At 33.2% G+C, this 13256-nt stretch overlaps 1 protein-coding gene across 2 annotated transcripts in view; it reads left to right on the top strand.

Moving 5' to 3' along the window:
- HECTD2 (HECT domain E3 ubiquitin protein ligase 2) overlaps positions 1-13256 on the top strand; it is a 74467-nt gene that overhangs the window by 44605 nt on the left and 16606 nt on the right. Inside the window, exons 8-14 of one of the 2 annotated variants that reach the window (XM_061195187.1) lie at positions 1196-1305; positions 2726-2874; positions 3457-3580; positions 5947-6043; positions 9118-9225; positions 10049-10181; positions 11072-11160. In XM_061195187.1, coding sequence (XP_061051170.1) covers positions 1196-1305; positions 2726-2874; positions 3457-3580; positions 5947-6043; positions 9118-9225; positions 10049-10181; positions 11072-11160 — 810 coding nt within the window. Of the gene's footprint in view, positions 1-1195; positions 1309-2716; positions 2875-3456; positions 3581-5946; positions 6044-9117; positions 9226-10048; positions 10182-11071; positions 11161-13256 lie in introns of both variants that reach the window. The other variant, XM_061195196.1, reaches the window with a different exon arrangement.

Below are 13256 nucleotides of genomic sequence, written 5' to 3'. Positions count from 1 at the left end.
CATACTATGTTTGTATTATTCTTTACAATTTACCAAGGGTGTTCATATAAATTATTATCTCATTTAAAGATAAGAAAAAATTATATTAAACAAGATAGGATGTTTAGTTCAATATTATGTCCAATAAAAGGAAATATGGAAGATAGGGGTAGAAGAAGGAAGAGAGAGGAAACAAAAAAAGGGGAAATAGATGAGAGGTAGTTGAGGGATGTAAGGAGAGGAAGGGAAGTAAAGAGGTAAGAGGAGAAAGACAAAACTAGAAAAAAGAGGAAATATACATGGAGAATAGTAAAAGCTAGCAAGTGACAACATGAAGCTCAAATTTTTAAGTGAGTGTATTGGTCAGCAGTAAGCTCTGCTCATGACATCTTGTTCTTATGAGCTATCACTTGATGAGTTTATCATCTGGGGTCACTCCCTCATTTTGAACCATCCTGACCATAAGTCAATTTTGAAAAACACATGGTGCTCTATTATTTTTTTTACAATTTTGGTTTATTGTTCAATAATACTCATTTTTCCCATGGAGCTCTGAAATGTACACTGTGATGGAGTTTTAGATTTTGGACATATAACTAGAGGTTTTGCTTGGTTTACAAGCTCTACTCTAACGCTTAAAAGTTCTCCGAAGCTATTCTGTGGTTCTCCCCTTGTTCTTTGTGAAATATGCAAATAACTCATTTCACAATGGCAAAAGTTTCATTACCAGCTTTTATTTTTCTAGCATTCTCTCTCCTCCTTTTTTTTTAATCGAGGAAGAACCAGGTTTTTGTTTAATCGGATAGTAGTGATTGCCACCATTTATACCAGGCAGTGAGCTACGTGCTTTACATACAGTTTTTTTTCATACTCAAAACAACCTCCAAGATAGATATTATCATTCCCATTTTTCAGATAAGGAAGTTGAGAATCAAAGTTTAAGGAACATTCCTAAGGGCATATAGTAGTAAGTGGTAGAATTAGCCCTCTGACCCAGATCTGTCTTAATTCCAAAACCACTGGACCATAGTGGAAATCCAAGTCTCTGTTAATTAAATAATTAAACAAATAGATTCTTGTTTTCAAGGATTTCACCTAGTATTTCATAATCTCAAATTTAGTTTTCTGAATTCGCCACTTAGCTCATTAAGCATAGTGTCTTTCCTTTTACATGTTAACAAAATTTTAACGCAATTATCTTTAATATCTTTTTCAGAATCCTCAATTTAATAACACATCTACATATGTCATCTATGCTCACTTGCTACGACAGATAGCTACCTTAGTGGAAGCTGACCATCATTTCCTAGTTCACTGGTTTAAAAAGTAAATTATTCTATGATATTAAGAACTTTTATAATCTTAAAGTTTTAAGTTTGTTAGTAACTTTATAAGAAAATATATTAAATGTTTTCAGGTCTTGAGAAATGATACTTATAATTCACAGTGCTTCAGAAGCCAGTTATAAGCATATTCTTTAGTACTACATAGAGGATACATTAAAGATCTGTTTTGTATGTAAGTAACCGTTTTGCTTGTGCCAGCTGTTGTTGAGATTTCTGTCCACTGCTTTTGCATTTTATACAGCACATTCCTATCATTGATTTTTCATATATCTCAAAGATGGTGACTGGATTTGCTCATACATTACTATTTTAATTTGTGTCTTTTTATTTCCTATCAATAAATTTTACCGTTATTTACACAATGCATTTTCCTTACCTAAAAAATCATTGTAAAACATACTAGCCATCAATATCAATTTATAAAAGTACAGTACTTTTTTTCCACAGAACAATACTTACATTAACAATTACTTTTCCCCATGACTAATAAAAGTTAAAGAAGCTAAATATTCCCAAAATGAATTTTAAATACGGTCAATTCTTATTATTAACAATAGTTATGTTCTATAAAGCTACTGGGAACACTGAATTGGTGAACAGTGAAATACAGGGTTAGCTTCCTGCGAGCCTTTGGTCACAACATTTTTATCAACCAATCAGTACATAACCTTGCTTCATCTGTATTTCTATTTAAAGACACCTATTTGATATAAATTTTTGTTTTATTAACATTGAACTCACGGCTAACAGCACCATAACTCATGTCTGAGCAAATTTTATCTGACATAAGTACCTTCTCCATAAGGCACATCACATCCTTCTTTACTTAGGAACACTAGACAGAACTTTAGCACTGCAGTTAGGGGCCGTTTTAAAACAGCAGAATCGCTAACAAAAAGCACAAGAATTTGAAAAACATGACCCACGTAGACTGCATAAAGGACACTTGTTTGCAGTATGAGAGCTAAAACAAGAAGGCAGAGCGTGGCCTTGTTCAGCCTTAGCATAAGCAACTCCCAGTTTTTGCCACTCTTTGCACAGCCATGAAATGACCATGAAAGCGCCACAATTATTGATTTGGGGATTAGAATTAAATTGTAGGGAATGGGTGAATTTGCAAATACAAAGTCTGCGAATGAGGATTGACTGAATACTAAAAGCCTTAATAGTGAAATGTTTAATGCTAACTTTATAGTAATTTTGGTGTTTATTTCTTATTTGAGAAATGATATTCGAGGTAAGATTTTGCATCTTTTCAAATTTTTGGCAATTTAAGAAATAGAATTTGGAGGAATAGCCTAAAATTTTATGTATAAAGGATGAACTTTGATCTCTAACAAATATATTGCCAAAGTAGAAAATGTGAATTTTGATTGGAATTATTTCAAAATCTTTACCAGATTATCCCAGAAGAGGTTCAAACAATTGGTAGAGAGATTGCTGCAGTTTATTTCTTTACGCCTGTTTCCTGCAAAGCCTGAAGAATTTCCACCTATATCAAAGTGTTCCTGGTGGATCCCATCAGCATCTAAAGTGTTGGCTTTACTTAGTAGGTTTTATTATTCAATCATCTTTACTTTTCTTTTGTTAAATATAAGGACATTTCCATAAGGATCTCAAAATACTGTAGAGGCATTCTTACATCTTAAACCATTCCTTTGAGGAGAAGAGTTGTAGTGATTTATTTTCTATTTTGCTAATGGATTTCACAATTAATGTATAAGCATGAAAAAGCTTTATGCATTTTATTGGGCAATATTCTGTTTTATGGCTATCATCTGCATACGACCTGCTAAGTAGTGATTCCTAAGAATACAAGAACTTCCATTCATTCCTGCCAACCCCTAGAACACCCTGATGGGGAAATAGCATGCGTAGCTGGCCATCTGTGTACTCCCTTTATTATACTATTATAATGCCCACCATTCAAGTTTTTTTTTTTAAAGCAAGAAATTATTGGCTGCATTTTGACCACAATTTTAAAACTACCTTTTCGTTTGGCACTACAATAGCTTAAAATAGGAATTTCTAGATAAAGGCTTTCTGGTGGGCATTAAAATGTTCTTCCTATTATTAGAATGAATCATGTACATGTTAGGAAAGATCATTATGTTAGAATTTATCTTTACAGATACTGCAAACAATTTGGTTCATCCTCCCCTTATTCCTTATACTGATTTCTATAATTCTACATTGGATCATATTGATCTCATGGAAGAATACCACACCTGGCAGAGCTTTGGAAATTCTCACAGGTATGATCAAAAGCTCATCTGATTACTCACCTAAATAAAATACTATTCAAAATAATGACTGGCTTTTAAGTTTGTGTAAATAAATTTAAGTATACACATACCTTTGCATATAAACTTATAAATGTAGTTTAGATATCCAGCCTTGAAATATCATTATATTTCTTAAAGCATTTTCTTTTTCTATTACATTTTGAATTTACAGTTATGTTAATATGGTTTTGGCTTGATTAGTAGCATCTTTTTAAGAAGGGAAAAGTTCTATCTTAGTATGCAGTTTCTTATATCTTCTTATTCTATGTGCCATCACCTAGAACAGAGGTCAACAAACTTTTTCTGCAAAGTACAGGATTATAAATGTTTCTGGCTCTTTGGGCTATACAGTCTCTGGTCTACCATTATAGCACGAAAAACAGCCTTAGAAAATATGTAATTGAAGGGCTGTGTCTGTGTCCCAAAAGCTTTATTCACAAGCCTAGGTTGTAGGCTGTATGGGCGGTAGTGTGCCGGTGCCTGATCTATCACAGTGATCACACATGTGTGCACATACACACATACATTCACTCTTTTTCTCCCTTTTTCTGTGGATGAAGTGTTTGTCCTTTATACACAGTATTAAAAGAATGGATGTTACAGAGAAATGGCTTTACCAGAAATGATTTATTACAGTAGTATAATAGATTTTGGAAACACTTACCCTGCACCTTATATTCACACTTACATTTTGGATTAAACCAGCAAGACTATCCCAGACTTATTTTATTCCCAGACTACAAGATATCCTGCAGAATGCATTATTCTAAAGGAGACTGACTAAGAAATAGGATGTGACTATAAGTAATCTAAAACCCCAGGTTACTTCATAAATTGGTTCAAGCTCCCAGGGACCCTTTCTACCAGAATTGGCCTAAAACATAGACTAGCTTTCTGGACGTATCTCAGTCCACACCTGAACTAAGAATTCCATTTCTGGGGACCTTGGTCAGTCTGATGGATGTTTTCTTGACAAAGTTTATTTTACACTTTGATGTAATTGTAATGTTGTAGACAAAACCACAAGACGATTCCGAGAGTTATTGTGCATATTTCAGTGACATCTTTCAATGCAGAGCTCCTCTAAACAATGTGCCATAGTGTTGTTGTACCAAAAATGAGTTAACAGAGGTTTGACTCTATGATCCCTTCAGCCCTTGGGAAGCCAGCCCGGACCTAGAGGGGGACCAGAGCCCCAGGGAAAGTCACATGTCTGGCCATGGGCAGCCTCATCTGTTTATCTCAGTGTGTCATACACATAGTATGGTTTGTCTACGTGCCATGACTAGGGAAAGGCTGAGATGCACTGTTTTAAAGTACATAAGACCAACATTATCCTACTAAGTTCATTGCACTTCTTTTTATTTCCAAATTTCTAGTTAGCACTTAGTGATTCAAAATTATTACACATTAATACTGAACGGTTTTCTTACTGCTTTTTAACAGTTTCATTCCAAGGGGAAAGCCATTTCATTTTCAGTTCACACTAGGGCTATTTCCTTTTTCCTCATAATTCCTATATTGCACCAGTGGTCACAGATGCACTGCTTGACCGTCCTCAGTGCATTCCAACTGTAACTGATGGATTCATTACAGCCACTTCTGGTGGGAGTCTAACTCCTGAAGTGTCATTGCTACGATACTAGTTCTCTCTAAGTGCATTTCTCTGTGTGGTTTGTGGCTCTTTTATATAACATAGAATGAGCTCTGACCCAGGAAAGAAGTTATTTTCATAACTTTTGATCCTATGTTGTGTTTTTACAAATACATACCATTTCATATTACTACATCATTAAATATAGTGCTAAAGCAACACACCTTTTTCTAACTTTTATTTTATTGCTCTTAAATTTACTACTTTTCCTACCATAGTTATTGCTAGATTTCCTCATTTCTGAAGCTCACGCATCAGAAATATCCATATAGTAATGGATTCTTATATTAATTTCTGCACATGAATTTTCTGTCCTAAATCCTTCATCAACACTTCTGCCTCCTGGTTCTGCTGTTGCCCATATTTTTCCCAGGTAATGATATACAAGTGACTATCTAAACTGAAATTATTTGTACAAACAATATAAGCGGTTAGCACATACTTGAGAACATTAGGTGTAGCTTCCTCTAGAGAATAAAGGCACTGCACATCTAATAATGGAGCATACTTCACAGGGCTGTGGGGATTCAAAGAAATGATGCACATAAAATCATTTTGTGAATGGTAAAACACAATACAAAAGTAATGTTTAATATTGTTAGAAGGGGTAGCTTAGATTCCCTTAGTATAATTTTGCTAAAAATACACCATTTTGCTTTTTCTGTTTTCACTTGTTGAGCAGGTTTTCCTTCTGTCAGTACCCATTCGTTATTTCTATAGCTGCAAAAAAAATCATTATTCAGAGAGACTCAGAACAACAGATGATAAGCATCGCAAGGGTAAGCCAGCTATGAAAACATTTATGCTGACTATAATCAATATATAGTAAATAATTTAACAAATAAGTCAAATGTCTTGTGAATTGTTCTAGCATAATCAGGAAATGTTAAAAGTAAAATTCATATCATACTCCCTTAAAAAGTACTTAAACCTGTTCATGATATGGGGAAAAGATACCCCTCATCAACTTCTCATTATATTATAAATATAGCATGGAGATTAAATGCCTCTCACAGATCCAAAGTACTAGGAACTTGTTGGACATCATTTTGTAGATAACATCCTCCAGGGTCACTAACAGAGCACTGGTGAGAAAGAACTACCGTGAGGACAAGGAAAGGAGTGTCCTTAAGAGCAAACCACTCAAACCACTGACACATTTTCTAGATTTTATGTAAGTCAAATAGAAACAACTGAAAAATTAGAAAATGTAACAAAAAGTACAGTCTTGAAAAACTGAGAAAATGTGTCCAAAGAAGGTGAGAGGTGTTTAACGATCCTTAGGGAACCAAAATGCATGGAGGCCCATTGAAACTGGGGTAGCAGTCAGGCTGGCTTTAGACAAATTAATGGAACAGGATGATGTTCATCTCTGGGCCTGTCCTGTCCACAGCCTACCATGGTTTCAGCACAGCACAGTAAAGTTAGGTACTTTATCTAATGTATATCAGATTGATTGAGCTTTTTTTTTTTAGGTTAGAGCTCTAGACTATACATTTAAATGCTCGTATATTTTGAGTATCTGCTTTTGTGACATGATTACTTGCAACTTTAAAACTTAGAGGGAAGGTTTGGCTGTAGTCTTCTTAAAATAAAGAGACCCAAGACAGACCCATAGAGTAAAAGGAAATGATTTCTGTGTCTTGTCCAAGAATATAAAAAGAATCCTAATGCATAAATTGTAATACTTCAAAATACCATAAAAATAAGAATTGTTTATTCTTCAGTAATTCACCAGAAGGTGAGTATTTTTTCCTGTCACAGAGCGGGACAAAAGATTCGAGTGACTAGTGACATCCCAGAGTCAGTTTACACTGAGTATTGGAATATTACAAGAAATGTTATTGCCTATGTGTACCAAAGGAGTAACATAGCCACATTACCCTGCTGAAAAGTAGATTTCAACAGGTATATTTAGCACCAGAATTATTACTTAATCTTGGGTAGATATTGGCTCGAAGATTAGTCTACATAGCTAGTCATTTTGACGTTTTCGGTTAGTTGCATTTATGCAATTTCATGTGCCTTTTTAGTGCTTTTTTTTTAACCTTGGGCTATGATTTTTTTATATTTATAAGGAAAAATTCCAAAGAGCTAGAAGTTTATCTAAGTTCCTCTGAGCAGTCTTCTGCTGTGTCACTCACACTTAAAATATTAAGTAATCTTCTTTTAACTTTTCTTCCAATTAAAAGGAGAGTGGCAGCTGTAGACTGTGTCCCAGGCTATCTTCCACAGGGCATGGGCACAAATGAGTAGCGATTGAAGAGTCAAGTGGCATTATTGGTTATGGGTGTTTCCCAGCATTTTAACTTGTAAACTGCCAAACCAGTTGGAATTAATGACTGGTAACTAGTTTGACACAAGGACAGCCTTATAAGTAGTTAATGCAAGCAAGAGCTTATATGGTATACTTTGAAGTTGCAAAAGAGATTCCCCAGCCTAAAAATAACTTCCTCATCAGACTATGTCTAAAATTCTACCATTGTTGGTTATTTCTTTCATTTGAAACACTTTCTATTCAATATGAATTCCTGATGGGAGGAGTAGCCACTAAGCCTTGTCTTCCATTAGCATCCTAATTTAAATTTGTGTGTTGGATATTTCCAGTGTGACAGCTTCCCAGGAGCTAGACTGGGAACAGAAGATAGTAAAGGGTTGGAAAACAGGTCCATGACACAGCATACTATCCCGGAAATATAGATCTCTTTGAACACAAAAGAGAGGACACAGAGAAGGAATAAAAACTACTAAAAGCCTTTAGAATTGAATATTGGAGAGATGAGGAAGGGCTCTGAATTAGTGTATTATTATAGTAATCTACAAAATCATGAAAGTAGCCTTATATAGATTTGGGGTATTAAAATTTTACCTAGTAAGCAAATTGCTGCATGTATTTAAAATGTCTGAAATGTTCATCTTTAATCTGTACAATAATTCATTTTCTTTGCTACCAAAGAGGATGAGGTAGTCTGAAAAAGATTTAGATAAATTAAATATGCAAGCATGATATTTATATATTCCCTTTTTAAATCATCCATATTTCCATCACTCAAGCATAACTATTGTTAACATTTTAGGAAATTTTCTTTTGATAGTTTTTACCTATATTATCTTTAAAAGGCAGCAGAGTTGAAACAATATTGTGTATACAATTTTGTTTCCCTGCTTTTTTTTTCAGTTGTATATTCCCTAAACATTTTCCATGTTATTTACATAGTTTTTATGACCATCATTTTTTGATAGCTGTATTATATTCCATTAGAGAGATACATACTTAAGATATTTCTAAAGTTTTGCTCTTATGGATAATGCTGTGATGAACATCTCACTGTATAAAATATTTTCTGTGTTTAGAATTCCCAGAAGTGGAATTACTGGGACAAAGGATATGAACATTGTTAATGGTTTCTGAAATATGTTGAAAATTACTTTCTAAAAGTAGACTAATTGTGCTTTTAGAGTAAATCCATTATCTAAAAAAGCTTAAGCCAAGTTTATCATCAGAAGTATATACCTTGTTTCCAATGTTCCCACTTTGTTTGTATTTACTAAACAGAAAACTTTGCTATTTAAGAGATGAGACATACGGAAACAGTAATGTAACATTATTTTACTAAAGAAGATGAATTATTTTAGGTCCTCCATTTTGGATCCCCTTCGGTTATCATTGTCCCCAAATGAAATAATTGTAGGGCATTTTCATAAATCAAAATTTGTATAATCGAGTTTATGAAATGTTTATGAGAGATGGCAAAGAGAAGAATATAAGTGATTTTTACTAAAGTGTTTAAATGTTTTAAATGAGATTATGGTTTAAGTATAAATGAAAATGTTTGCTTTCTTTTTTAATTAGCAAAGTCTGGTGGATAAAGTATCTCGAAGACAGAGACCTGATATGAATATGTTATTTCTAAATATGAAAGTAAGGCGGACACATCTGGTCAGCGATTCTCTTGATGAGGTATCGATCATTTATTCCAGAATAGTATTATTTGATTAAAGCTTTAAATAAATTTGATAATATGGCTTATTACTAAAATCTTAGAAAGCTATCTTTTGTTTCTGTATGCCAGTAGTGTGCTTGCTTATATTTTGATACCATAGTTAAAAACAGTTCTGTATTCACAATTAAGCCTTATGTTCATTTTTATATGTTTATTAGTGGCTTGTTAAATCTTCAGAAAAGAATTTCATATAGAACACTTAAATGTATGTTTCTGAATATATAACTTAGATTCTAGACCACCTTTGTTAACTGGTTGGGTGTGTAACAAGTCATTTTAACTTCTCCAGACCTCAGATTACTCATCTAGAAGTCTGATCTACAAGGATATCTTGGGTCTATTTAGGGTCAAACATACTTTGATTGTATGTATATGTATTGTAGAGCTTCATGCATGTGCAGTTCTTTAGCCTGATCTTCATGTGGCTATTATAAGATAATATTTGATTTAGTTATGTGATTTTTTTAAAGTTTAGCATTGAAGGCAAGTTAAAAGGAAATGAACTACTTTGTACTGTATTCTGCTAAATTAAAATCTTGGAGACAATATGGTGCTGGGAGACAGTAACCTTGGGCAAGCTACCTGACCTCTCTAATTCTGTTCCTTGATCTCTACAACAAACATTACCACACCTGGCTAATACAGTGTTGGGGGATGGATGGATGGATGGATGGAGTTTTGTGACATTGTAAATAAGATAATACATATTCCAAAATTTAAAAAGTTAATTTCCTTTTTACTGCCCTTTGTTCTCCTCTACTTTATAATTTCTTCAAATAGTTAACCCGGAAAAGAGCAGACTTGAAAAAGAAGTTGAAAGTTACGTTTGTAGGGGAAGCTGGTTTGGATATGGGCGGCTTGACTAAGGAATGGTTCCTTCTTCTAATTCGCCAAATTTTTCATCCAGATTATGGTGAGTAGTTAATTTTTATGAAAGTGTTTTCTCCCTAATTGTTAGATTCAAGTAGTCACTCTTATTTTTAATCTAGCCTATGATTTTACAGATTTTTTTGTCAACCATAAATGTTGAATGATTTTTTAAAGACTGTTAGTTACATTTTTTAAATTGACCAAATTGATGAACATAATATTCATTATCTTACTGGGAATCCTACACAAAATGTATTTGCAAGGAAGCATCCACATGTTTTCTGACTAAGCCAAATGCATGAAAATTTGTCACTGAAATAAAAAGAACATTCAAAATTTAAAAGCAGAACTATAGTTTGCTCTTCACTAATATTCGAAGTCTCTTTCATTAAAAAATGAGCCATTTTAATAAATAAGAATCATTAAATAAACCTTTGAAATTTAATTAGATTTTATTTAGAGAAAACACCTATATAATCCTTAGTATCGTTAAATGTTTTTCTTCAAAAGAGAGTTTTAAGTGTTTTTCTTATTCTTTATTTTTCTTAATTTGGTATATATGTATATACAGCATCTCTCTGGTAATGGGAAATAGAGATGACAGAGATAAATTGAAATCTCCAGATAATCCTCAAAATTAATTTTGATCATAACTTATAAAGTATAAAACTATAGTTTTTATAAATCAACTGATTAATTTAGTTTCTGTCTTTTTACCCTGTTTCTACCCTTGGTTCAGGATACCAGTGAACAATAAAGTGCTCTTGCAAATTCTTTGGACATGTATTTGATACATTTTAACATGAAAGGTAGTTTGTAACAGAACTATTGCTGAAATGTTTTGCTTCTAATAGATGAGATGCCATGTACATGTTTACCGCTCTGATTTTTTTTAATCAATCATATTGATGAAATTATGCTTCTATTTTCCAGGCATGTTTATGTATCATAAGGATTCATACTGCCATTGGTTCAGCAGCTTTAAATGTGATAACTATTCTGAATTCCGATTGGTTGGAATTGTATCCTTTAAACTTTCCACTAGGAGGTGCTAGTAGACTAGAGATTTTTAAGAATTTTATCTAAATTTTGGAAAACTGTTAATAAGTATTTTATTCAGATTAAACATTCTTGTCAAATTACTAGTAGATTTTTCAGTAATCTTTATTATTTTGTAATATCACAGCTATGTAATATCAGCAGATTTAGTTAATTGGAAGGAGTGACTGAATTATTCACACTTTTCTCTGAAAACCTTATCTCAAAATAAATATTATTTCCTATTTCATATATAACCTAAATTATCAGAAATTTAAGACATTTTTTAAAAGTCATAGTATCTTTCCTATTCATAATGAACTATTTTTCTATTAGTTCTTTCACTTTGTGCTTATTTCACCCAGTTTTCTAAATTGAAATTATGGAAATTAAGTCTAACTCTTAATGTGGCCTCAAATCCTGGGACATTCATAAAAAATTAAAAGTTGAATGGAATGGGAACATTTAAAGCATACGGCATTATTTTATAGTGTTTTTTAAAATTATATAAATTTCTATGCCATCCTCTGATCCCTATCAGGTGTGTTGGAGAGGGCATTCCTGCATTGGGTGGGAGATTGGACAGGATGCCTTCTGCATTCATTTTTAAATTCTAAAAAATATAATTGTGGAAGAAAGGAGGGAAGAATAAATAAATAAGCAAACACTGGGGATACATAGGTTAAAAGAAGGAAAAAAAATCTACCTTTAAGAAGCTTACCATCTAGACAGACAGATGACCACCAATGCAGGTTAGTCTGTTCTCAGAGTCAAATGACCATTTGGCATTAAGTGCTGAAGAGTTCTGAGAAGGGAATGATTCAGCGTATTCTTCCCAAATTTTAAAATGGAACCAGTATATTTGACTAACACAGGACTGGAGAGAGTAGGACATAGACTGGGAGAAAGGCTGGGAACAAGTCAGCGTTGCGCTGGCCCTGTTACAGAGCAATGTGGAGGTCCACTTGATGGGAGCAGAGGGTGCTCCAAGAGTTATGGAAGGTGCTGGCAAAAGAAGAATTAAGAGCCATCTGATGGAGGGCTTTGAATGTCTGTCTTTCTTGCATTTGTTGGAGTAAATCCTGAAGAATGTATATGAAAATCGAGAGGCTGGATGGAAGAAAAGGTAGTGAGGAAAACCACACATTGTGATGGTAAACTTAATCTGAAATTTTGTATGTGTTGTCGTATCTAAAGGTCCAAAGTGCTAAGCCCACAGTAAGGAACGTTTAACAATTATTAGACTCCTGCTTTTACTCTCTTATCTACAGTAGTCACTTGTTGAATATTTCGACTTCATTGAAGGCCTGAGTCATTGATGCTTCTCACCACACTAGGAGCTATTTGAATTTCCTGATAAATATGTTTGTCATTACTTTACATTCTTATCATGGCTTAGATTTGGCTGATATTTTGACTTTCTAATATTTGTAATAAAGTATTAGCTCTTATACCACATTTTTAGAGTGGTATATGTAATATTGTGAATTTGCTTTTTGTGGTTTTTTTTTTTTTTTTGCAGTACGCATTAGTTTCTATTCAATCACTACCCAAAAGAGCATATTAAGTGTATTTACATGTTGTATATTACACGTTAAACAATTAATCTAAAATTAAATTATAGCCACTGTTATCTCATTATTATGTGTATTTATCTCACACACACAAAAAAACTATAGAAAGTAAGATTGATGCCCTAAACAGCATGATAATATATACAAAAAATGTGGGATGACAGTGGATTGTGATCACGTAAGTGGTTGAGAGATCTGTCAAAGGTGAGGAGAACAAAAAATTGAGAAGTAACAGATATGATGATTTAGAAAATATAGTTGGTTCCATACATAGTTCCAGTTTCTAAATTTCAGGACCAAAGATTTATTGTTCTAGTAGCTCTCACAGTATTGTATTTCTAATATAATTATTTTTAAACATTAAGGCCTTGGAGTTTACAAGAAGTGTTATAGTAAAACCTATAGAAATAATTATAAAATGTTTTGAAGATTGCATGAAGAGCCATAATCTAACAGTTTTTTAGGAGTAGAATTACCAAAGGGACACTGGAACTAAGGGTAGGGGT

The sequence above is a fragment of the Eubalaena glacialis genome, chromosome 1 (assembly GCF_028564815.1).
Source record: "Eubalaena glacialis isolate mEubGla1 chromosome 1, mEubGla1.1.hap2.+ XY, whole genome shotgun sequence".
NCBI lineage: Eukaryota > Metazoa > Chordata > Mammalia > Artiodactyla > Balaenidae > Eubalaena > Eubalaena glacialis.
The sequence above is the reverse complement of the archived record's forward strand: the minus strand, read 5'-3'. Positions and strand labels throughout refer to the sequence as shown.